The sequence below is a fragment of the Gallus gallus genome, chromosome 1, assembly GCF_016699485.2.
Source record: "Gallus gallus isolate bGalGal1 chromosome 1, bGalGal1.mat.broiler.GRCg7b, whole genome shotgun sequence".
NCBI classification, from domain to species: domain Eukaryota; kingdom Metazoa; phylum Chordata; class Aves; order Galliformes; family Phasianidae; genus Gallus; species Gallus gallus.
In genome coordinates, this window is record NC_052532.1 from 60,814,543 (window position 1) to 60,841,036 (window position 26,494).

General features: G+C 37.9%; 1 protein-coding gene across 17 annotated transcripts in view; it reads left to right on the top strand.

The window, feature by feature from the left end:
- The window catches only part of ERC1 (ELKS/RAB6-interacting/CAST family member 1), a 291,778-nt gene that overhangs the window by 208,816 nt on the left and 56,468 nt on the right, over window positions 1-26,494 (top strand). For all 17 annotated transcript variants that reach the window (XM_040650627.2, XM_046901424.1, XM_015286777.4 and 14 more), the window contains one exon: window positions 23,812-23,956. In XM_040650627.2, coding sequence (XP_040506561.1) covers window positions 23,812-23,956 — 145 coding nt within the window. The remainder of the gene's footprint in view (window positions 1-23,811; window positions 23,957-26,494) is intronic.

Here is a 26,494-nt window from a genome sequence, read left to right on the forward strand (position 1 = left end):
AAGCTTAGTAATTCCTTAGGGAGGCGAGTTATAAAACTTGAGATGCAGATATTTAAATCCTATGAGCCAGACAGCAGTAGTGGAATTGGCCGTCAGAACTTGTAAAAATCTCAACCAATCTCTTTTATTGTCTTGTGGCTGCAGCAGTGAGACATCTCGGTTTTTGCAGGGTGAACTTTCCCCACTGTATCCTGCCTGCTACTGTTTATTTATAAGCAAAAAGTGACATGAGTTGTATTTTAAAAAATTCTCTTTAGAGTGGAAAAGGTTATCGCAGAGGGCCTTTCATGTGTAGAAGTGTAAGAACGTGAGAATTTACATCCATCATCCTAGAAGGGCTGCAGAATTGACTGTATCCCAACGCTAGATCTATTCAATGTGACGCTTAAAAGAAGCAGTGCTGCAGGTACTGTTTCAGATTGTTGCATACAGTATTTCAGGCTGTGTAATTTTCATTGTAACTTGTTGAGCATATGGAGGACTTGCCGTATAAATGCCAGTTCAGAGATCTGGAAGTACTTACCTCTCTGCTGGCATACAAATCTCCTACCTACTGTTCATCTTTTTATATATGACTCTACCACAACTTGCAGCATAATGTGACTTTGACAGAAGCATCCTTGGTAATCATAAATTGAAGAGTAATCTTGAACTGTAAGCCTCTCCATTTTGTATGTGGAAAATATTCTCATGTGAAAGCTGTGGATCTCTGTGTGGTTCTAGTTGGAATTCTGTTCTTTTAAACAGCAGACTGATGGCATTTCTGGAAGTTTTCTGATAGCCATAGTGGGTTGGGGAGAAAATTTTAACTGCATTTTGAAGTGATTATATGGTATGGTTGTCCGTAATAGTAAGGGATTGAACTTGGTGAACTTACTAAAACAGGAATAGACAGAAAAATCAAAGTGAGCGGCAGCCGCTTAAATGATAAGACTTAAATTTCATCGTTCACATGGTCCTTCTTTTTATGCACTGACCTGTGATTTAGAGAAAGGATGTCAGTAGAAAGCCACATGAAGTGTCCGTTATTATTATTTTTTGGAGAGACACTAAAATCATGACTACTGTATTCTTAGCACGTAACATAAGGTCTTGATATAACGAACATTTAGTCTGCATTGTATATTTCGTTGTGGGACAACGATGCTACCCAGGTTTTTTTGGTTGATTTTGGAATGTAATATAAAAGGAGTCCGAGGGGTTGCGTTTTCATTGAGGTTGTCATCCCTTGGTTCAAAAGAAGAAATATTTGTGTGCAAATTAGTTGGAAATAGTGGAAATTTTAGGATGGAAATCAGCATGTTGGACTGCTGCTCTTAAAACCTGCTAGAATCTGCATAGTGCAATTTTGCATTTATACCTACATCCATTTTTTCTATTAACTTACAGATTCAAACTTTCGTAGTTGCATTTACTGTACAGAATCTTCTGTGCTGTTACAAAAGTGCTCTTTGTCATCTATGAAGTCCACTGCAGAAGCTCAAAACTTGAGTACCCTTCAGATCTTCCATCTTTTTACCTGCACTGGCTCCAGCTTTTCTTGGTTTCTTTATTTATAATGCATTTGTTTTCAGAGTGCAGAGGACCGACTTTCACCTATGATTGGATGTACAAAGGAGGTTTTGTAGAACTTCCGCAGACTGCATCTGTTCTTCTACTATCCTTAAATACAAAACTGTCTTCTACACCCTTTAAGAGAGCATTCTGCTTACCTGGTACGGGTTTGTTTAAGAGCATATAAATCACGAATGCACAAGAAAACGCAATAAGAACCTGAAATACCATTTATGATAGTTTAATGTGAATTGGGGAATTTTGTTGCGTATTGCCAGCAAAGATTGCCAGTTTTGTCTTTTCTTCTGCATAAAATGGTCACATACCACATAGCCTGGTTACTCCGGCAGCTGTTCTCTTGTGTGGGTTTGGACTTTCTGAGACTGAGGAGAAACTAACATGATTTCACAGTGCCTGAGCAGTGTTACAAAAATGGGTTGCTGTAGGTAGAGTGGCCACTGCCATGGCATTCCCCTGCCATCATTCCATTCTCACATATATGTTGTAAAAGAAGTTAATCCAGTTGGTTGTGCACAAATATGTGTCTCAGATCTGTATCCTCACGTGTGTTTATGGATCCCCCTTTTACACATAGACCCCCTTAAGGCAATAATTTTCACTCCTAAAGGAATGAAGCAAGTCCTAGATCTCTCTCCTGTTGATTGAAATGTTCACCGTTTTGTTCCGTGTCACGAATCCCACTTTGAGGAGCCTGACATCCTTCTGGCCTGCATAGGAAACCCGTGCAGTTAATTCTGGATGGTGAATCCTACTTCTGGAAAAAGAGCCTGATTTGAGGCACTGCAATGCTGAGAGACATAACATAAGAAAATGCGTTTTTAAGAGGGTCAGAGAACTTTCTGAAGGCCTTTGACACGATGTCTGCTTCACTGGTGCATTCTGAGAGTGCTGAAAAATGACCACAAGAGCGAAAAAACCCAGTAATAATATTAGCCTACAGCTTCTTAAGATGTTGTTAAACTTGTTAAACTATTTAGTCAGTATTAAATCATTCCATTGCATTATTTTATTTTGTATTTACATTATTGCAATTTTTAAGCATACTTACCTCTACAGTATTTCTAAATAATCATAAAATGTTATTACTTATTCTCTATATTATTAGGGCTACCGTTTTAATTACCCATTGTCATGCCCTCTGTAGCCATTCAACTTACCAAGTATTGCTAAAATAAGGAGGCGCACACTGGTAAGAACATACGCTGCACTGGATTTGACAAGATGGTTGTTTTTAATTAAAAAAAATTAACTGCTTTTTGAGACTTCACAATTAACCTTTGTCAAATATAGGAACAATTGAAGACATTTCTAGTTTGAGAAAAACAAATCTTAAATGTTTGCAGAAGCTTTAAAAAAAATAGTAATAATCTAGTATTAAACTGCTTGGGAAACCAGGAGGGGCTGAGGCCTAATTTGCCACATTTCAGACTGGAGTGAATTTTTATGGCTAAAGTCCAAACCCCTAAAACCATGGGACTTCAAGTAAGTGTTGACATTGATGTAACCTGAGCAGTACAAATGAAGTTGCTTTAATACTGTGGATGGTCAGGAGCAATGATTTCTGATGGAAAATACAGAACTGCAGATAATGTACAGGAAGAGCCATTATGAACTGGCTTCACCAAGTCCTTCCTAAAGAGGCTACTATGGCTTTAGATGACTTACATCTGTGTTGCTTTTCTTAGCCATGCTGTACAGATAGGAAGTTGTAAGTCACAGCTGAAATGCACAAGTAATGCCTTCTGCCACTTTAAGGGCCTGTAAAGAGTTTCTTTAATTGCAAAAGATGCCTGAAGTCTCACTCTGTTATGTACTCCTAATTTCCTTCCTTTTTCCCTAGTGCCAACTCCACCTACTATCCCCCTCTCCCAGCCCGAACATTTCTGCATGAGGCTTCGTGCGAGGAGTGTTTTTTATAGAGTTCACATACTCAGGTGTCTGGAACCTGCACAGGCTCAGCCTGTTTAAAAATCCTGTAGATGATCTCATTATGTGGTTTGAATAGGCTCTGTGTGGTCAGCACTGCTGCCAGCACCTGAGGGAGCCAGATCTGTCTCTCCCCATTACAAACACGTAACGAGCTGGATTCAAAATAGGTTTAGTGTGAAGACGGAGGTTCTCAAAGCTGTTGTGTGTAGCTCTCTGAAATTCCCCAAGAAGGAGTTTTATTTATGCTGAATGTGATGTACTGAAAGGGAGTTGTCTCGGCAGCCTTGTTTCGCTGTGTGAACACTGTGCTTATGGGGCAGTGGAACTGTTTCATTATGGATAGCACTTCGATCTGTTTGAATCTTGGACTGATTCGTGTTTCTTACATTGGATGTTAGCAGCAATAATTCCTTTCTACAGCCTTCCCTTCAGAGGGCAGGAATTCTCTTTTTACTGAGAAATTAAACGCTCTCTGGAGTGTTTTAATGAAATCAAAGTTTTGTCTCTGCAATTATCTTCCTTATACTCCTCCCCAGAAAACCCCAAACTAATCAACTTAGCATTGGGCATTCTGAAATGTTTGCAGAGAAAACATCTCTGTTTTGACAGACAGCAATTATAGCACCTGGGCTATAGGCAGACTTTATGGCTCTTCTGGGGATCTCTTATGAATAGTCACCATGAGGCCAGCACAGCCCTGTGCAAACATGCTTTGTACCAAATTGAGCTGAAAAATCCCCCTTCTTCTTTACCCACACCCTCTCCTCCTGAAACGGCTGAGTAGCCTGGACGTTCCTCTTTTGCCTATTCTGATTATGGAAGAGTTCTCAGAATTTATAAGGAAATGCTGTTTAGAATTACGGAGATGTACTTATTTGAAGTCCCATATGTGTGTGGCTGGGTGTTATATACTCACAGGCTATTGGATCCACTCGTTTTATGTTGATGGATTTGATTAGGTTTTTCATGATTGTGCTAACACCACAGAAACTATGAGAGCCTTTAGTCATTCAGCTGCATGGAAAATTAAAGAGAGGATGTCAATTAATATAAACACCACTTTTGACTGTGTCCTTTGGGAAGGCAGATTGTCTGATCTTGTTTCTCATGGTTGAGTCGCTCATCGCTCATAAATAGCTTTTATTTTTTTGAGTGAGAGGAAGAAATGCACTGTCTGAGGCCATGCAGTCCTCAGCCACCAAAAGCAATGGAAATATTGCTCTTGGAGAACATGGGACTTCTTCTCAACTCCTATTTTCTTCCTCCACTGCTTTGCTTTATGGTTGCAGCGCTCCTCACTGTGGAGGGCTTATAATAAGAGCTATAAATTCTCCTGTAGGTAGCATTCTTTGCTGCTTTCGGTTGTCTTTGCTAGAGGAAAAGGAATAACAAGATCTACAATTAGGTAGCTAACCCGAGACATCAAAAGGGTGTAAAATGCTAATTTAAACAAAATAATATTGACTAGCCATATTAATGAAAAGCTGCCATTAACTTCAATGTCGTAAAACAGCTACAGCATGATAGCCTTCTTGTTCTAAAACACACTTTTTCCTAGAGGGTCTTCTGGGCCATTGGGCCACAAAGCAGTATTTTCTAGTAGGCTGGCATAGGTTATATTTAGTGCGTGTATTTTATTTCTGCTGCAAGAGCAGGCTCCATGCACTATTTTTAAATGAACTGCTTCAAAATCTTTTGCAGTGAGGTGTACAAGACTGAAAGCATGAATGACTGACTTTTCTGTGAAGAGGGTGTCTGTTCCATCCCGGTTGTTTTTGCTTTCCTCCCCTCAATGTGACCTCTGCTATGAACATGCACTGGCCTCTGTCAGCATCTTGATGGGGAAGAGGAGCTTTCATACGCCCCTGAGCACACAGTTCCCTTTGCAGTGAGACGAAAAGGCGCTGAGCTCTCTGAGGAGTGCAGGAACAGCTCTGGAACCACATGAAAGCTGTCCGTGTTAATCCCCTTGCTATGGCTTGTGGTAAACTTTGGTTACTACACCACGGGTAGAGCTTTCAGAGGACACGCTCATCTGGAGAAAAAAAAAGTCCACTTAGTATTTGCTGTAACCTGAAAAATACTACCAGGAAAAAAACCTTATGAATTTGGTGTGATCCCAGCATTTCACAGCATCTCTGACATGCATGCTGCTGCTACACAGCTGAGCTTTCAGATATAAGCAGCATAAACAAATATCGTTTGAACAGATGTAATATTCTACATTTGAATAGAAGACTATATAGAGTACTGCCGTAAAATGGAAAGGGTAGAGGAGGAACTTCTCATTTCTACTCTTTATTCTACTTATCTTGCCCTTAAAACATCAGTAAGTAGAAAAGCAAGGTATATGAGGAAAAAAATATATAGATTATATTTCCTATTTCCTTTTGCTTTGTTATTCACTGAAATCTTGTTGACAATAGGATGTTACCTGGCAGAGCTTTCAAAAACGGAATTGAGGATTACACCTTCTTAGATAAAACCTAAAAATAAAAACCTGCTTTTCCACTCCACCCTGGAAGCCATTCTGTATGTCACAACTAAAACGTTGCTGCAAATGATTAGCTAGAAAATTCTTAGAGATCTGCCAGTGCTAATTTCTGTTTCATCTGAAGATGATTTTGTTAAGCATCTTAAGGTGCTCATTACTATTCTGATAACTAAGCTTGTCAGTATAAAATGACGTACAGGTTCTTGGTCAAACCTATGTGTTCATTTAATAAATGACAAAAAAAAAGCACATAAAACATACCTACAAGTAGATAGCATCATGATTACATTTCTCAATCAGTGCAAATTTCACTTTGCAACTTTAGAGTGTATGAGGGTTTTTTTAAGTATGATATTATGTGTGTTTTTAAATAGATAAATGTGACAATGAAAGTTCTTCACTAATATTTAGTGAGTATTTAAAGCCATTTGGAACGCTAAGAGAATCCTTCCGCTTAATGCAGCTCTTTGTAAATGAAGTCAATGAGAGTAGCGTCTTTGGTTTCAGAGAGAACACCATTCATATTTGCAGCAGTGAAGAAATGACCAACCTTTTTTTGATTCCAGTGTTCAAATTATTAAAAACCTACATAATTATAAAACTTTGCTGGGGTTGGTTGGTAGTAAAACAGCCAGTTTAATTAATATTGTTGGAAAAACAAAGTGAAGACAGATGCTCCGTTCCATTTTTTCTTCTATTCACTGAGTTCTTTGAGGCATTTGCAGTACTCCTAAATTATTGACATTGTAACATCTTTTATTATTTGTATGGATCACATGTGAATTGGACAGAAATGTTTTTGACTTTCTTCTTAAATAGGCACTGTGGCATTTCATATCTCTTTATATACAATATAAGAAACTGCTGAAGATACTATACATGTGTTAGGGATGTCAGGCCAAAAATTTTGGCATTTAAGAACCCTAAACAGAATTGGCTGAAGGGAATTTTGGCTTCTTGCAAGTTTAATAAATACTGGAATTCTGGTGAAATTGTAGAAGTTAAGGAAATACTAATGTGGAAGTGTTGCAGAACAGCGGGCAGGATGACTAACTAGCTACGAGTTGATTAATTATTACAGTTTGTGAGAAAGATAATGAATAAGCTGATAAAGAGTCCTGATGCTGTAAAGAAACAATTAGACATTTAATACCAGTCAGTTTGATTTGTTTAAGATATGTCATGTAAATGTAACGTTCCTTTCAAAAGCATGTTCCTTACAAAAACATGCAATGTTCCTTTCTTTTCTCCAAAAAACACTTGTTTAATAGAAAAAACTTTTGGCTTTAAATTTAATTAGGCGTCTCTGAATGGCAGATTCCCAACATCATGCTATTAAGTCTGGTTAGACAACATGCTTAACGTGAGCATTAATCTGTCAGCATTTACCACTTACAATTAAAACCGAGTGGAGTTCTTTATGTTCGAGCTTCATCAGTTTTGGTACTACACTTGATGCTAATAATCATTTTATCAGTGACCTGGAAATAAGTATAGAATAATGCAGTAGAATCTCCAGATGATAAAGAAAACATTGTAGCACTACCTAATAGTGAGAACAGCCATGTACAGCAATTTAAATTGCCTCTTAGTGCAAATATATTTACACAAAGTGCATCTGAACACTACAAATACAAATTACAACAATGTGGAGACTATTATACACTGTTCAAAAAGGAATGACTTGGAAAAGATGTAGGGACGTTGTGGAAAAATGTAGTGTGATATTGGCAGCAAAAATAACTTGGCTACATAAAAGCAGGATTAATGACTAGTAAGAGAATGAGAATTTTACTTCAACTTTATGGTAAGTTGTTATTAATCACAATATTCTATATAGCTGTAATGTCTAAAAAGGAATAGTGATATTAAAACACTGTTTATTCCAGATGGTAAAAACAAGGATCGTTATCTAGCAAATGAGGCCAGAAAAATAGGATTAGAAGACCTGACGTTTAGACAGTGGCAATGACTAACCACTGGGACAAACTCACAGGGATAACAGCTAATTCTTCATGGCTTTTAATCACATGTGGATGTCTTCCTGAGATTTTCTTATCCTGCAGAGCAAGTTACAAGGTTCAATGGGAGTAACTGGATACGGTATAAGTTTTTGTTCTGTACAGGAAATCAGATGGGATAAAATCTGTGAATAAGCCTTGATTCTGCCTGCTTTATGCTCTGAAACAATCTACAACAGTGAAGGACTCCCTTTAAGTAAAATAAAATAAACAGGTGGCGGAAGTAGTTTTCTTCCTTACTGTTTTTACTTATAGGAAAAGTAATCATGAAACAAATAGCTACGGGAGGGTTTGGTCTTGGACAAATTTGATGGGTTTAGTATTACTTACATCGGCTTTATTTGTCATAGAATTGACCCTTCTCTTTTCCTTACCAAGATATTTTTTAAAAATTTTGACTAGTTCAATAGCATTCATTACCCTCTGTGTTTGAATTCTCCCCTAAATTTCCCTAAATCTCTCTCTTCTCTACCACTTTCTGCCACCTTCTCATTCTCTGCAAGTCTTCAGGTCTTTCAGGTGTGTCTCAGCATGTGTAAGATTCTTATTCCCAGCTTTTTTACAAGATGCAGCATCTCAGGAAATGCTACCTTGTTATATCTGTGATTTTAATTTGAAAGAACTTTGAAGAGTGAAGGTAATTCTAAGGTCTATTCCACTATTTGCAGAGTGGGTGTAGAGAATAAAGTCTTACCTTTCGCCATGAATTACTGAAGGGAAGCTCTCTTCCCTTTTCTTATTGATGCTCCTCATTGAATGACATACTGAACAAATATCCCGAAGTCAAACCTTTGTTCATATGATGTATTAGGAATTTGAAGGAGGCAAATCAAGTTTTTCTTCAGTACAGCTTTAGTTGTTACAGTTTGTGTGAACATGAGAAACCTCCATCTGCAATGCCTCCTGTTGTTTCCAAAGGGAAATGGTAAAAATACAACAGGCACATGCCTAACCTTTATCCAAGGGACTATGAGAATACAAAGCAGGACAATGGCAGCCTGCTCCTCAACAGCCTGGCAGGTCTATGCAATTTCAGTGTTCAGAGAATGTTTAGAATATTTAGATCAGAACATACCCAGTGCTTTATTTCTTGGCTTAAAATGAGATTTCTGTTATTCTTTCTCCTGAAAACATTACCTGTGCCATAAGAGCAACATTACTCCTAGCTGAAACTGAGAGTTTTCGGGAGCCTAACAATACCATAATCTCTGTCACTGCTGCTTTGCAGGTGCCAAAACCAGAAGTCAGATCAGAGCCCTCGATTGCAGTGAGAACATCCATATTACAACTGAAATTGCACAGCAGGTTCTTCAGCTTGAAAAAACAAAAGAAAGAAAGAAAGAAAAAAGCTCTAGGTGAAGGATCTGTTGACTAATAGAGAAACCAGCAAGTTACATTTCAGATCCTTTGGTGCTTTAGCATTTTGAGTCAAATTCTGACAGTGCAGAAGATGAGTAAAAGCTCACGGGGAAGGAAAACCAACAAGAGGGAGAGTATTTATTTCTTGGCTGGGGGCTGTAGCTGCAGAACAGGATGATATCAGTGGGTTTTTGCTGCACAGCCTCATCCCTCAGCGATGTGTTGCAGCAGGAGGCGATGCCAGAGGCGGCAGTTAGTGCTGAGCGCTCCAGGCCTGCGGCGGGCGCAGGCCACGGCGGTGGGGCCGAGGCCTATTGTTTCCTTAAGTGGTTACAGGGCTGTCCAGGTGTCCTGATTTAAAGGCTGCTCCTTGAGACAGGAAATTGTATCTTGTTCTGAGGTTTACTGTAATAAAGTACATAGTCCTAGGGGAATGTGCTGCTGGGTCCATGAATCACTTTATGGGCTGGCTGTTCTGACCTCAGCCCTGTGATTTATTCATGCCATACCGCAGCAGGAATGGCAAAAATGTAACCAGCACATGGTTGTCCTGGCTCCCCCCGTCCAACCCAGATGGGACTTTAACTAGAGGCTGCCATAAATCCATAAAGCAGGCTTGCTGGGAGCGGGCAGTTCCACTTGTCTTGCCTGGGAGCTCTGTGCTGTGTCTGCTTGGGGCTGGCAGTAGGGAATCCTCCCCAGGAGTAACTTCAGTGCTTCAGGGTGTGTGGCTCCTTCGTCTCCTTCTTGTGTGAAAAAGTAAAGGTCTGGGTGCAATCACGGGACGCACAGCAAAACCAAGGAAGCTTTATATACTCATGATTTTGATAATCCCTTTTTTCCTTTATGCTAGAATTAAATATATATATATGAAGACCCTGATAGTTTTCAGCTCAGGACATCACTGTACATATATATATATTTAGAGAGGCAGTTGGGTGATGTGCTCTTTGTCAGACCACCACTGGTAGACATGAAGAACAGCTCCAGTGCTATTTTAAATACTAAGCCGTGTTTCTGCTCCGACTCACTGTTTGTTTATGTGTTCTGCAGTTAACAGCTGTTTGTTCTGAAAATCTCACACCTTTCTGTGTTGGTGGTCTTTCCATATCAGTTTTTAAAAGATTTATTCTGCATAAAGCAACTTCATACTTTCTTGTGCACTCATTTGTCCATACACCTCTGAAAATGCTCAGAAATTTGTGCAAAATGCCCAATATTTTAGGATAGTCTCAAGATTAAAAGTTATCCAATTCACTCGTGGTCACCCTGCTTTTCTTTTTTTTTCAGATTACTTCTTTAACCTTCTCATCTTGAAATCAGCCTTGGAAAATATGCTCAATCTTTCCGTAGAGTAGATAGAACTTAAATATCTCGGAATTTAGCATTAGATTTTATTACAAGAAATTAAACTATCCACAGGTCTCAGTATCTAAGTACAAGGTCTGCTCCAAAACTAATGCCTCCTATTTTGTTCTGTTGGATCATGACATCAGAGGCTGATGTTGGTGGTATGACAGTAGAGACTGAACCTTCCCATCAGTATCCCGTTACTGTGCAGGAGATGGCAGCAGAAAGGCAGTCTGACATGGAAGCATGTATGAGGCAAAGGTGTGTCATTGAATTCCTCCATGTGGAAAAAAATTCACCCGCTGACATACATCAGTGCATGCTGAGTGTTTATGGAGACCAAACAGTGGATGTGAGCACAATGAGGCAGTGGGTGGTGCGTTTCAGCAATAGCAACAGCGCTGTGAAAGACAAGCCACATTCTAGACAAGCCATGAAGATCTTTATGAGTGCAGAATGCAGGCTCTTGTTCATTGGTGGCAAAAATGCAGAGCTAATGGTGGTGACTATTGTTGAAAAACAGTGCTTCGTAGCTGAGGATTTGCTCTATCAAACAGTGTTATTGTGCTCTTTGTTGTAGTTTCCATGGAAATAAGTAGGAAGCATTACTTTCAGAGTGAAATATATTTGCCAAAATATACTTCCTAGTAATGATACAACCAATTAAAGGATTTGATATTAAACTACATCAAAACAGGCAAGAACTTAGCTAATGAAAGCTTCCATGCTTTCTTGTATCCATAATGCAGACAGAATTTCACGAGAGCCAGTCTTTGCGTGTTAGCAAGCTGGTTTATTTCAAGGTAATAATATTCCTTTCTATTTCCTGTGCTTGAAATTTGAGTTTTTAACTTTTTCTAAGATTCCAGAATTCCAACTGTAAATTTACATGTGATAAAGTTCCCTCAATGCGGCGATTTTCATGGGAGTTTCCATGTAATTTTAAGCTACAGGGCAAACACGACCTCAAATTTGTTCAGTAGAAGAGGTGTGAGAAGCTGGAACATACATTTTTTTTTCAAATTCCCTCACACATGAATGACTTGCTTTCTCGCTTTCAACGTGTTGCTTAAGTTTCTTGTACCTGTGTCCCATTATAAAACACAGACAATGACAGCTTACTTTGAGATTGTTGATCTTCAGTATTTTTTTTTTTTAGGAATTTTAAGTCTATACATGAAAAAAAAGCTCTGTACAACATCATATATCATTGCAATTAGCACGAATCTGATAATAGAGGGTTTTCAGGAGTCTATTTTCATGGTTTAGATCAGGATTAGCAGTGCTTGTTCTGGAACAGAGTATGCATACTGGATCTCCTAAACTGTTTTTACAGCATGTCGTTGCATTATCTTCTTCTTCTATTAAGAACACGGAATGGACAGAGATAAAAACAGAGAAGAAGAGGGTAGGATGCTTCCTACTTACTGTTAAATGCCAGCTGTTTTAGACTAGAAAAGTTTGGAAATCTGGAAAGCTGTTTATCTTCAGAGCTCATCAGAATATACGGTAGCACCAATTCAAACAAATCTTCTATACTAGGAGTCCGCAGGTAGTTATACCTACCTGTGTCTGAAAAATAGAAAGGAAATGAAACTTCACAGGCCTCTTTTGTTACAATTATGGAACTATGTACGTGTATATATATATATATATATATATACCCAAATTGTGTCCATAGCCACTGACATCTGCTCCGTTCCTGTCCTCAAGCCTTTCAACAACTCCTGTTTGCTTAGAAACACCTTTTTAGCACTACCTACGTGGCAGTCATTGAAGCTGCCAGGAGCAGGAAGCAGAATGATGCTTCAGTGCTGAATGGTGCTGCTTCAGTCATCTTTTTCATCTGATGCCGCTATCCCTAGCCTTATCTTGACACTATGCAGTTCTTGTGCTCTCTTTTCAATCTGTTCCTGGGCAGCAGCAGCAGGAACCAGGAGATAGCAGGGTGGTTGAACTAGATGATCTTAAAGGTCCCTTCCAACCCAAAACATTCTATGATTCTATGATACTGAAGCACAGGTAGTAAATGTTAGAATTAGGATGGAAATGTGTTAGCAATAATGCTGCAATAGTTACTATCATCAAATGCTAAGACACCTTTTGTTAATGTAAACAGTCCCACATAGTGGCTGACCTTCAAGAAAATATATCTTTCAGAGATGAAAGGAAGCAGTTCTGGAAGAAAGGCTTACACAAGCATGCAGTGAACCCTCAGAGAGAGAGAAGGAAGTTAGGAAAGATGCAACCAAGCTGGTCATCAAATAGATAGTAGATAATGAAAGCAATCTGTAACTGCTTTCTTTCTGGCAAGAAAATTTGTCGAAAGCCAGAGGAAAATTGAGTTGTTTCTAAAAAAGCAACAAAACAAAGTAGCTCTACATATCTAGTATGTAAGGTGAAACCAGATATCACCAGGGTAAATGGCAATTAATATATATTAGGATGATATGCACATCTGGAATCTGAGTACAAGTTGTTTAGGAAAGCTAGAAATGGAAGTGCATTAATGATACAGGAGATTCTGAGGAAAGAAAGTGACAGGTTGAGTGAAATAGCATTATTTTGAGCCAAAACAACCTAAGAACCATCAAAGAAGTTATACAAATAGGGTGAAGAATAGCCTGCCAGACTTCAGGCACAGAGGTATATAACAGTGGAAAAATGTGTTTTGTTTTGTTTCGTTCTGTTTTTTTTTTTTTTTTTTTTTCCTGAGAGACTTCTATTTATTGAATACAAATTAGAGAAATTGCTGTACTTCTTGATAAAATATTTATTGGGTCACCAAGAAGTAATGTTGTTTTAAGACTTCAGGGTTGTAGTAAGGGTTGTTGATACCAAAGAAAAAGGAATCACCGAAACCAACTTCAGCTGGAGTAACCATGAACCAAATGTACTTTCATGTACATTTTTAAAAGCTACACAAAATAAGTAAAAAAGGAAAATAAGTAAAGATTGCAATTTCAAAGCAATAAACTGAAAAATTATGATTATTAGTTAACAGGTAAATTTAAAAATAGAAGAACTGGAAGATTTGAATGTAGAGGAGACGGGGAATTTACCCAACTGGGAAATACAAACAGAACTGTGAGGTCTTTGCATCCCAAGTGAAGGGAAGGGTATTTAAAGAAGGGTTACAAACCTAGCTGTCTGTCTGTCTGCATCCAGAAGGAAATGAGGAGTATGCAACAGTCTGTACATCATCTTAAAAGCTGAAAACGAGATTTGTATTTTGGAGTCAGATATTACAAGAATACAGTGAGAACTGACAAAACTCATGCTGTATTAAATCTTCCAAAGGAAATTAAAACCAATACTTACATATTCTATATCCACAGAAATAAAAAATCAGGAAAAGAAATGGAACCACAATGCACTTAGGACGGGGCTAGGATTAGCAATAGTATGTGCAGTGTCCCAGAATTAAGTGAATACCTTTGCCTTAGCTTTCAGTGAGCAAGCTAGTAAAATACAAAGAACGGAAGGTATGGATCACAGTGAGTAATTACGGAAACAAAGCAGAGACAAAAAGGTGATCATTACACTTATTAGAGATGACATCAATGATAGTCATTTCGGAAGGAGGTAAATTCTCTATATTAGTAAAAAGCCTTGATTCAAGTCTATAGGTTGGATAGTTTTCTCAAAACAGCTATGTTGCAAGCCATGGCTTGGCCTTTTCACCCGATCAGAAACCACACTAAGACTGCAGTACTGTAGTCATTATCTGACTGACAGACCTGAAATTTCCTTCTACTGGCTTTCACCTGGAGTCTAATTCACACAGACATAATTTAAGAACAATTGTTTTCACTTTGTGGTTGTTTGATGGGTTATAACCAATGTGAATTCCATGATTCACTTTTTGTTCTGAAGTTTTGGCAGCACTGGCTTTGGCAGCTGAGGGTTTTGACACTGTAGCAGTGTCTTGAAGAACTACAATTCCTCTAGGAGTAAGGACCTTGTGGTCAGATTTGGGTTTCTCCTGTTTAGTCAGGGTGAGGTTCTAACTGGATCTACAGGCTTCAGGATACACAATCCCTAGTGCTAACACTAGGGTGGGGGCAGGAGCCTAGAAATGCAAGGACAGAGCCATTTCTTTCAATAAGAGCCCTGTCTTATATCGTCTTAAGCTGATTGCGAAACCACATGCTAAGCCAGAGCTCAACCTGTACTTGACCATGTCACAGGAAAAGAAACAAGTGCTGACTTTCTTTTAAGGTCATTTTTCAAAATCTGGTGGATGTATTCTGGTAGCCTGTATTGCCTGAATGAAAATTATACCTTCATTCACGCTCCATTTGCACTGCTGTTAAGATGTGGAAGAAGAAAGTCACTGCAAGTTTCAGGAATTCCTCCTCAGAAAAGCCAGCTCTGTGGAACTTGGAAGACTTGTGAGTACTCCTGTCACTCCTCTGGTTTTTACACCAAAGGCTGGTCACACAAGGATAATTTTCTTAAAACAATTCTACCCTGTATAGGAACAAATCACCTGTGACATCAGGTGCCAGCACTGAAAGTTCTCTCTAAACTGTGCCATCTTCAAATGGCACAAGAGACAAATATAAGGCTCATGCTCTGTCAGCTTAGCGGCTGTGATATGCAGCAGCCTTCTTGTCACTGGAGGAATTAATCAGTGAAAAGCTTCACAGATGAGGAGTTGGTTGGAAAGTCCTTCTGTGAAAGCTTTCGATTTTCTGTTGGAATCTCTGGCAGGCACAGTCTAGAACTGTGCTGAAATTCTGAGTGCTCAGGCCTGACCAATTAGGAAACACAAATCTTTTCTTCAGCTGCCAAAACAGTAAAATAAAGCTGAAAAGCTGTAAGCAAAAGAAGGGTTAAATCATTGGCAGGAAGGGTGGTACAAAAGATTTATAAGATGTGTTATGGCTGTATTCGACATCTTGAGGGAAAGGACTTCACTAAGTATTGTCTGTCAGTTGTAGCAGTGATGCTTTGATGATTCTAGGCATTTAGGATGTTAGAGACAAATAGTACAGGAAAGTCCAAGTAAGTTATGAGTATCATGATTGTTTATTTACTTACAAAGACAGCACAAATAATAGTTCTTCCTGTGTCTAAAGACAACATTCACTATTCACACCATTCATGCAGAGGAAAATTAAAGGAGTGTCTCTTGTGACCATGCAACTCTATTTGCAAATAATTCATGTATTTCTCTCTTGTTTTCCAGTTGTGTTTACTTGTAGGTGATGACACTGAAAAGAGCAGTGAAAAGGTATAAATTCAGGATGTTTCAAATTGACAGACAGTTTCATATTTTCTTCTGTTTGCCTGAATATGCAGTTCTCTCTTACACAATATGGTTCTTACTGTAATGATGATTTGCCATTATTATCAGCATTAAAAGCTTGATCAGCATTTTCTGTAGGCTTTAAGTAAATATGGCAGCTGTGAGGGTTTAAATCACAGACCTGAGAAACTGCTGAAACACCATTCAGACAAGACAAAGGTAACTTCTTGATTCAGGAAGCAAGGACAGGAGTGGAAGGAGTAGTATTATACCTCTCAAGTGAGGGTGTAAGTCTGTGTTTGGGAAATTAATTTGCAGCTTGAGGTTTGATTGCTGCCAGCTGTAATTAAAAGAGCAGGTAGTACCTATTGCCAAGTTAGATTTTTTCCCACCTCTCTGCAGAAAGATGTTGCTACTGTTTCTCTTGGACAAATGTTTTACTTGCTATGGGATTATACTTTGTGCTTTTCATATGGCTGCATCTTAAATACTGCAGAAATTGTAGATGGTGCAGTATTTGGCAACTTGCTTCAAATAAGGTACTGATCTATTAGCATGTTAAAATGGTGTTCTCCTGTCTGCCTGCCTGTATGTTTTCCAAGTTACTTAAGAACCTAATTTTAGTATCTAGAACCTTGAGTGAACTGCCTCCTTCCTCCTGAGCTGCTGCAGTTGCTGGAATTGGAGTTGTGGGTTGATGGCTTTCAGTTACCAGAGTGTTGAAACCTGGAATTTACTCTCAGTGTGGTTCAGAGCAGTCAGAGGTTCTGAATTTTCTGAAGATGATCTCTAACTGGCAAAAAAAAAAAAAAAAAAAAAAAAAAAAAAAAGCAACAACAACAAAAAAGAAGTGAGAAAAAAACTCTGAATTTAGAACTACCACTGTATATGTGTTGACAGAGTAGTATGAGAAGGATGCTAGTCCTAGGATAACTACCCATTAGCTCAGCAGTTTGGTGTGCTGTTTTACTAATTACTTTTTAATAGTTTATCAAGTGTGACCCAGCCAACCAGTGTTACTCTACCAAACTCATGAAATCACTAAACACCATGTCCTACCACTTTTATTTTCTAAGCTGTCACCTTAATGTCTATCTAAACATCGTAATTTGCCTGGATTGTTTTTTGTGTTGTCATCACTTTATGGGAGGTGTTTTGTTTTCTTTTTAAATCATATGAAAACAATACAATTCTTATTTTAATGTTGATTTGATGGTTTAAGTCTTACAAATGTGTGCTACAGAAGAGGATTAGAAGCTTGATGAGTATTTTCTGTAGGCTTTAAGTGAATAGAGATTGCACTGGACTAAAATCAGGCAACTGATTCAAGTACTGTCCAACTAACGGCTCTTTCCTTCTGTGGCAGCTGATGCCTGTACAGCTAGAGACTAAACAGTTTATGAAATAGCAGAACCTTTCCACTTCTAAGCCTTGTGCATTAAAGGCATGCCAGGCGTAATTACAGTTTATTTTAATATACCAAGTCAAGAACTCTGGAGGTCATTCATTTCTCACAGAAGAGCAGCAGCGTCTACTGAAGGAGCTGACTAGATTGCTGTGAGCTTGTGCCTACCTACAGATTTGATCTCCATAATGAAACCAGACCTGATCGAATTAGCCCAGTTCCTCAGTGACATTAAAGTCAATGCCGCTGCTGATCTCAACGTTGCTTTTATATTATCTCATTTACACTTTGAGAAATACCCCACATAGGAAACAGTCTCATAATTTTTAATGATATAGAACAGTGTGTTTTTAACGTTTCTAATTGGAATTTGTGTTATTCACTGAAATATTATGTTTATATATTTCAAGTAGATTTAAAATAGTTACACTTTGAAGCATCATTAATTCAGTGCACATTGCAGCCTGTTACTCCTCCAAATGATAGAGCTGATAAATATTTGTGTATTAAAATCCTCTGAACTATGCTGTATAGTCTAAAACTGATTTTTAAACTCACTTTGTGATAGTTTTTACCAAAATAATTCCTCTTTACTAGGAAAGAACTGTGAAGAACTTGTGCGGTCTTCTGAAACCAAGTGCTATAAAGGCACTGTTTATGCATCTTAATTTTATTATTTCTATGCCAGAGGACAAGCTTGGCTATTCTGGTAGTTAAAACACTTAAGATGTTGTAGATGAACATTTTTTATTTCTTCTTTTTGGACTTATCCTGCTACAGCTCGTTATCCAGCAATATAGCACACCGGTCCTGCATTTCTGAGGGTTTCTGAGTAGTTAAAAAGTCTCATGTCCCTGTTTTCAAAACTATGCTGTGGCTCACCAAAGAGGAAAAAGAGGAATTAAACAAGACTAGTGTCTTCAGTACTCCAGGGAGATGTGTAAGGAGATATGACTGCACTGCACACTGTGTTGTTTTGGTGATAATGGTACTTGATAACTGAAACCGTATGAACTGCAGTTTCTCATTTTCTAGCCTCATTCACATACTTGGTCACTCAAGCTGTAGATCACTTATTTGTCCTCATCCAAGCCCATACAAAAAATCTAATATGTGCTGTATTTGTCCTTTTGTGGGGCCTCTGTAAACATGTGTATGAGTTACTAGCACCTGCCATTTGTACTAAAGTGTGTGCAGCTGAACTATTCTCTAAGAATAATATTGTTCAGCATCTTTATGACTTTAAGCCCCTTGTTCTGTGCTACAGAGAGATTTAGAAAATACTGCTTTGCTGAAATGCCTTTTATTTCTACAATTTGCAGTGTTAAGAATACATAATTCTAAAAAAGTACATTTTTAAGCTTTCATTTAAAAAAAAAAAGTTTTTATTTGATTAAGGGACATTCTTAAAGCTTTGACTTGATTCAAGGCCTGTAGTGAAAACCTAGCTGAAATTTAAACTATTCCCTTCTTGTCCTTTCATCTTCCTATAGTTAGACATTTATATTCAAGGTCTGAAAGAGTTCTGTTTTTGCATACTATTCATTGTTGTGTCACGACAAAGTATTAGGATGGCCAGAAGATACTACTGGACAGCTTCCTCGGGAGCGCTCCATAGGCTTACAGTGTTTATCATCAGAAGAATTCAGTCATGGCAATTTTCAGTGACTTCTCTGCTCTGCAATCATCGTTGCCTTCCATGTGATATTTCAGTCTGCTGAATCCATCCGTATCTTAGAGTTGGAATCATTTGTTGGTATCATTGCATCTTTGGTATCAACTGTAAGAAATCTCAGACCCAGCTGTACTGCTCAGAAAATGGAGACAGGGGGTGAATCAGGAGTACCCCAAAGGACGGCTGTATTGCCATATTTATTTTCAGAATACATCCAGCACCATCTCTTAAGAACTGAACTTACTGGTCTTGGTACCACTCCAGTCTGTGGTGATCATGATTGTCCCAGTGAAAGGCTTCAGCATAAATGGGGGGAAAATAATCCCACTCCTCTATAGTGAGCTTATTTTTGTCCAGGTCAGAGGTAATCCTAATTCTCTTTTCATTAAATTTTCTTCTTCTGTTAATATTTGAAACCACCTTAATGCCTCCTTATATCTTGTGAGCTGCAGTGCAGCTCAGAACAGGCTACAAAGTCTGCTGAAATTGAGAGATAAATAGAATTATAGAATAATTTAGGTTGAAAAAGACCCAGAAGATCATGAAGCCTAACCATACACCTAACACCAAGTACACCACTAGACCATGTCCCTAAGTGTAACATCCACACGTCTATTAAATACCTTCAGTGATGGGAACTCCATACTTCTCTGGGCCTAATCCAATGCCTGTGTACCCTTTGCATTAGGAAAGTCTTACTGATATCCAGCTTAGACCTCACCGCATGCAAATTGAAGCTGTTTCCTTGCATTCTACAGGCCATGCTTACCCTGTTGAGTTATAGCTGGCACAGAAATACCCAACCTAATGTATATCGGTTGTGTTTATATGAGCTATAGTGACTCTGGTGTTAGACAGCATTTTAAAAAATCAATGTCTTGGCTTTTGTGGCAAGCACAATCTTGATCTTGCTTCAGTTCCAGAAAACATTCAGAAAGACACAACTCCTTTCACCCCATTCCTTGACCAACAGCCACATATCACAGATAATTCAGCACTGAAGTTTTGAACGGTAGGGTGTTTTTTTCTAAGCTGTTGTAGTGAAGTTTACACAGCGATAAATATGTGACAGATGACTATCCATTATCTCACTGTCCTGGAATTTTCATTTAAGAAGTAGAGATGAGCAACAAACCATTTGATTGCAGAAGGTAAGCCTTAATGCTCTTTGAGGCACCTCAAATTTCCATACCAGAGTAAAGGCTACATAGATACTATTACAGAGATATTTTTGGCTCTGGTCCTGAATCATGAGCGAGGATTGTGGATTTACTATTAAAAGAATAAGTGTTTCTTTAGAATCAAAACAGATTACTCTAAAGAAAGTGAAAATTACCAGAACACCAAACCAGTCTGTCTTTCCCAGGATACCGATAGCTAGAAAAAGCAGAGGTCGTGTATCATATTTTGTCACTTCATTCTATTGATATTTTTCATGTTTCAGGCAGACATCCAAAGTTGGATAGTTTTCCATAAAGGAAAGGCAACAAAAACAAAGTTGCAGTAATAATGCAGCCATTATCAGCTGTTCCCACACCTACAACGCTGATTCTTCAACTGGGAATCTGATGCACACCTTTCCTTTCTTCATGGAATAAATGTATTTAGAGTATCTTTCCATTATTTTAAAGCATCTAAAAATGCCTGACTTTGTGGTATCATGTCATGAAGTACAAGGAATAAATTAAGGTGCCGATTTTTCTATAGTCTGGGTAGTATATAATACAGGCAAGATTTAGGCACCAGATCTGTCATTTTTGATGTATTGTTAGTCCACTTAAAGCAAGCTTACTCTGTTTGCATGCAGAAGAAACACATAAATCCACAGTGAAATTCCATCCACAGAAAGTCCATTGTGTAAGTCTATTCTGCTGTCAGATGGTGAAAAAGAATTGGTCTGTTGAAACACGTTGTTGTCTTTTTCTTGGAATACACAGTGCTTTTACTTTTTTTCTTTTTTTACTTTTTAAAAAATATATATACTAGATATATGGCTTCAGTTGAAATTCTTATAATAACAAACATCTGTATGTGGGTAGTAATCAATGGAGCAACAGAGGGGACAAACAGAGATCACATCTTAGCAGTGAGGCTTTTTTATGCCCTAGTTTCTTCTGCTTGCGCAGCAATAGAGGTCTTCAGCTTAAACTGGCATAAATATTTCTTGAGAGCATGCTCACAATCTGGGATCAGAAGGAAGGCAGGTCATCCTTCATCATCCTCTTCTTACCTAGATCTGTAATCCATAAGAAAAAGTTGTTATTCCATTCTCAGATATCACATGTGAAAACAATCATGGATTTTCTTATCAGTGAATCAAGTCAGTTCACCCATTGTCTTAGAAAAACTCCACACCTTTCAAGTGAGAGCTACGTTGTGTTTGTTTGGTTTTTTTCACCTGTAAAAATAACAGGAGCTTTTTTAAATGCTATGTCTCATCTATACAATTCCCAAAGAGAAGCTGTTTAAGAAACTAGTGGCTTCTACTCTGGTGCTGTGGAGTCCATGTGCCTTTTACAAAATTCTTCTTAATCTGTGGTCTGAAGTGCCGTGCTGACTACTGCTGTGCTGGGTTAAAGGGTTACAGTCCTGAGCTTCTCGGAAGCTACTGTCTTCTCAGATGTGTCAGCATAACTGCACATGCAGTCAGTTCCTGGTCCCATACTATTAAAATGATGTATATTGGGCATTTTAAGAGGAAAAACTATTGTTCAAACTTTTTGGAAGAGTAAGGTCAAGAAGTGAATATATGTGCCGTTGTTAATACAGTTTGGAGGAGGGATTAGTATGTATCCAGGGCAGTAAATTCTTCAACAAGCTCAGCTGCAGCCAATGCAAACTATACAACTACTTCCTACATATTTAGGAATGCGTCTCCCTACACTCTTGATTTAAGCCCTGAAGTCCCTGATGGAATTATTTCACTCCCCACTCTCAGAAACATTGCAGTAATAGACGCATCTTTCCATGCTCAGTAACATCAAAAGATCTGTGAAGTTTTCAGCATCTAACATAAAATCTTCCGTATTCAAGTAGTACCAGCTATTTCCCTTTCCAAGCCGTAGGCTTAGAAGTCCATTGTGTTGGATACATATGTTTAAAACATCAATATGAAATGATAGTGGTTCAATTTCTCCCTTTTTTCCAAGTTTTCTCTGTCATGTCTACTTTCACGTGGAGTCCAATGAGTATGTTTTGCAGAAAGTATTTTTGTTTTATCCACAATTAAGTTGTTTAAAAGGAAGATACGGAAGGAAAATAAGAAAGCTGATTTAGTCTCCTCAAGGAGTAGTAACAGATGAATTAGGAAAAGAAGATTTAATGTCATTACTATCCTTAGCAGTCTGTCATTGTCATCCTAAGTCAACAGGTTATGAATGGGTCTTGATTATAAAAAGATCTTGACAATAAATGGATGTATTGGTATAATTAACATCAATCTTAATTGTTCGCACTGAGCTTCTTCAACATTTCTTATATTTTTAGTAAACAACTGTTACGGCACTGTCATTAGTATAATAATTGCTATTGACATGATTAGCACAATAATTTTAGCACCCCTTATTATTCTTGAATTTTTTTTTTCCTGAAATTACTAACATTACTATGAAGTCAAAATTTGGATTATTTGGGAATTTGGAACCTTTACTACTTTGACTCCATTTGCAACTAAATTTTTAGATTAAAGGTAGATAGAAAATCTGTAATATTTCAGCTCCCTCTTTCTTCATCGCTCCCGCATAATAATATCTTTCATGGTTAGGAAGGACCTCTCTTCTACTCCTTCACACAGTGGAACAGCATGTCTCTTTGTTATGAGGTCAGGGACAGGCCATCCCTATTGGACAACAAGTTTTCTTTTATGTTCTCTTGCATATCCTGACTTGGCCACAGCAATCAGAAGTGAGAATTATGGTCAGAAATAGTTGTTTTCCCTAATATATAACAGCCCTTTGAGTTCAAGAACTGCTGTTTTATTGACAGGGTTATTGTCTTCATCTCCCCTCTTTCCAGTACCTACAAAATGTTTCAGACAACACTGGGATATTTGTGAGAGTTTTTTGCTATTGGTAAGGTGGTGTTTCTATATCTAGTTATTACACTGCTATGAAACATTCTTGCTTAAAATATTTCTTCAAAGCTGCAAAAGGTTTGTGACTTTTCTTTTAATTATTCAGGACATACATCAAAGAGCCCATCATTATATTGCCTACTCGCAAATGAAAGTCAGAGAATAGCTCAAGCATGCTTAAGGGCACATATTTCAACATCTGCCTTGTAGCACAGAAGTGTCCGTGTCATCATATGCTTCTGGGAATACTCCGTATTGTTCAAGTGATTTCAATAAACTTGTCTCATGCCACCTCCCTTCTAAAATAGCTGCATGAATAGGCAATGTAACCTAATGTAATTTAACACAGAAGTCTTATGATTAGTCAAGTATTTTTGTGTGCGCTCTCAAAATCCCTTCTGGAAATGTAAACCAGTATAAGGAATGAAAATCTACAGCAGAAGAAGCAATAAATGGTAGTTATTTAAAATGGAGCAGCTAAGTGTAGAATAATAACATATAATATGTTTTTCTTGTCCTATAAGCAATACTTTGGTATCAGCACTGTCATCTTGGGGGTGGGGGGCAGGTGGGTCTTGACTTCCTCCTCCACTGATGGACATATAACCGCAGTGCTTATGGTATGTTCAAGCCTCTCAGTTTCACAGCATGATCATGTACCTACATGTGTTTTTCAGACAAGAAGCCCTTCTTGCTGCCATTAGTGAAAAAGATGCCAATATTGCTCTGCTAGAACTTTCATCCTCTAAGAAGAAGACTCAGGATGAAGTGGCTGCCCTCAAACGAGAGAAAGACCGCCTTGTGCAACAGCTCAAGCAGCAGGTGAGTAGAGGAAGGATAGGAAAGAAACCAGTTAATAATTTAATGTGCAATAATTATCTTGATTTTTGGAACTAATAATACATAATCTCTTCATCTGTTGGGACAAAAAGTACATAAATACCGACTTCAAACTAGCTACTGATCATGAGCTCTTTAAAACGTGGTGGGAATGAAACAGTCTCAATTGTAAGGGAAGTTTCTTTGTGTCCCTGCCTCATTAGTAAATGTATGGTACAATATATAGGACACCATGATTTAAAAAGGCATTTATCTTTAACTTCCAGAGGCTCAGGGAAGTGCAGTGATAGTACTTTTGGTGACCTGTATTTTTTCTTGTCAGGGAGGAAGCATAGACTGAAGAAAATTCTTGCTGTAAAGGTCAAATGCATCTGTTACACTACACAGTCTCTGCTGTGGTTCCTAATCTATGACAGAAGCACTATAAGGGAATGGCAGCTACTTGAGTGGAATCTGGGAGGTCTCATGCTAGTGAAGAGATTTGTCCCTTTCTATTTCTGTTCTTTTCCTGTTTCCAAGTTCTTTATGTTTAAGCAAAATGATCAGAAAAATTATATTTCTATTCAAGCTTTTAAAATTATGTTTTGATATTAAATGCAAAGTGAAAAATACAGTGCCAGTGAAAGAATGAGGAAACAGAAGGCAATTCTGTCAATAGGAGATCCAGAATGTGTGTAGATTTTTCACTTTAACACTTGTGGTGGGTCATGCTATGTTCCTCCCAGGCCACATTCCTTGAAAGAGCATATAATACTGCTGTCAATCCAGTATCAACTTCTTCCATGTCACCGATTCCATCTTCATCAAGTTTTACATGTATTTCATTTGTCAAACATGTTATTTTTCTTACTGTCAAAATCTAAGACAAAAGCAGGTCTGGTCCCTAATAAGGGATTTCTCTACTTCTTCCTTAGGAAATACAAGTAGGTTACTGGTCATGTATTTTTAAGATGACAATTGTTTACTGTTTAATTGTGCATCAAGGGTTGTATGGTTTTACAATAGCATTAAAACAAGTAGAAAATACTATTTATGCATTTACTTTTGAGCAACAGTTGTAACTACTTTCACTCATCATCCAGATGCCCTCCTACTAGGACAGGATTCTGAAGTGTTGACATCAATTGTACTTACTTTCTTAGAGTAATTGGCTGTAGGTGTAACAGCCTTAATATGTGTTACTACTCATTTTAAGAGAAATTGGCTTTTTTTTTTTTAAAGCAGTTCTTGTCTCAAGTTTAAATTATAGCTCCTTCATGCACATCGTCCTTCCTTATTTCCTTCTGATTATCCTTGGTTGGTGGAGAGAATGATTCTCAGGGTTGGTTTTTGTTTTTTTTTTCCTACTGAGTACTTGTGTATATGCAGTTTGTATATTAACATTGTGATTTCCTATAGGGTCTTAAGTTTCACTTAGGTGACTTTGAGAATGTTGTAATTCATATCACTAGTTTTCAGTGCTGATAAGTCACGTAATATCATATATTGTTCCTTCAAAGGCATTTCTCTGAAGGATGCCCACTCTAAGTGCTTTTATGCATAGGTACAGCGTCCTTAATTTTCAAAATAAACAAATGCACGAGAGATTAACTTGAAATTTTTCTTTCTATGACCTGTATGAATTGAGGCCATTTCTGGACTTCCATGTTGTCTGTTTTTTGGATCAGTAGTCCTTTTTTAAAAAAATCATTGGAATATCCAAATGCCTTTGAAGTTTCTGAATCTAAAATTGCCCTTATCTATAAAGACTCATAATTGTTCCTCCTCTTAAAAGAGCCTTGATGAAAGCATACAGTAAATCATAGTCTCCTCAAAACATCTCTGCTACTAGCATTATATATAAATAGCATATGAGCAGTGTAAGTACAAATACAAAATCATAGACAACAGGACTGCAAGGTCCTGTCCAGTGCATCCCTGGTCTCTAAGGCAGAATATATGTTTATATATAAACAATTTAAACTATATTAAAGCTGTACTTGACATATGCTTATTTGATGTAACAGAGATTTGACATCTATCCTACGTTATAAGAGTATATTATCTTTTGTCCTTTTTTTGTGTGCCACCTTCAATACCATCGAAAGAAAAGCTCTTCAGAGTTGCTTATCATGGACAGTAATTCTATCAACAATCAATTCACCAACTCTATAAGCTATAGGGGAGCTGACATCACATTTAGTTCTTCAGTATGAGTAGTTTTAATATGTACTTTTTCAGGCCACCAACTCAAATCACCCACTACAGCAGCTCCAGACACAGGAGATGGGGCAGAAGAAATGGCTATGAAAAGGCTGTAATATTTTCCACGATTCCCATTGTAAATATAGTCAAAGGGAAAATCATTTTTCCATGTGCTTTGCAAATAATCTGTTTGCTTTCCCCTTGCGGCCCTCTTTGCTTATTACAGGTCACCCAGGTCAACAGCCTTGTGTTTTCAAGAAAAGTCACAGTGCTTCTTCATCAGTTTAAACTTTCTCCACATATATCCTACTCTACATCTCGAACAAAGATCCATCT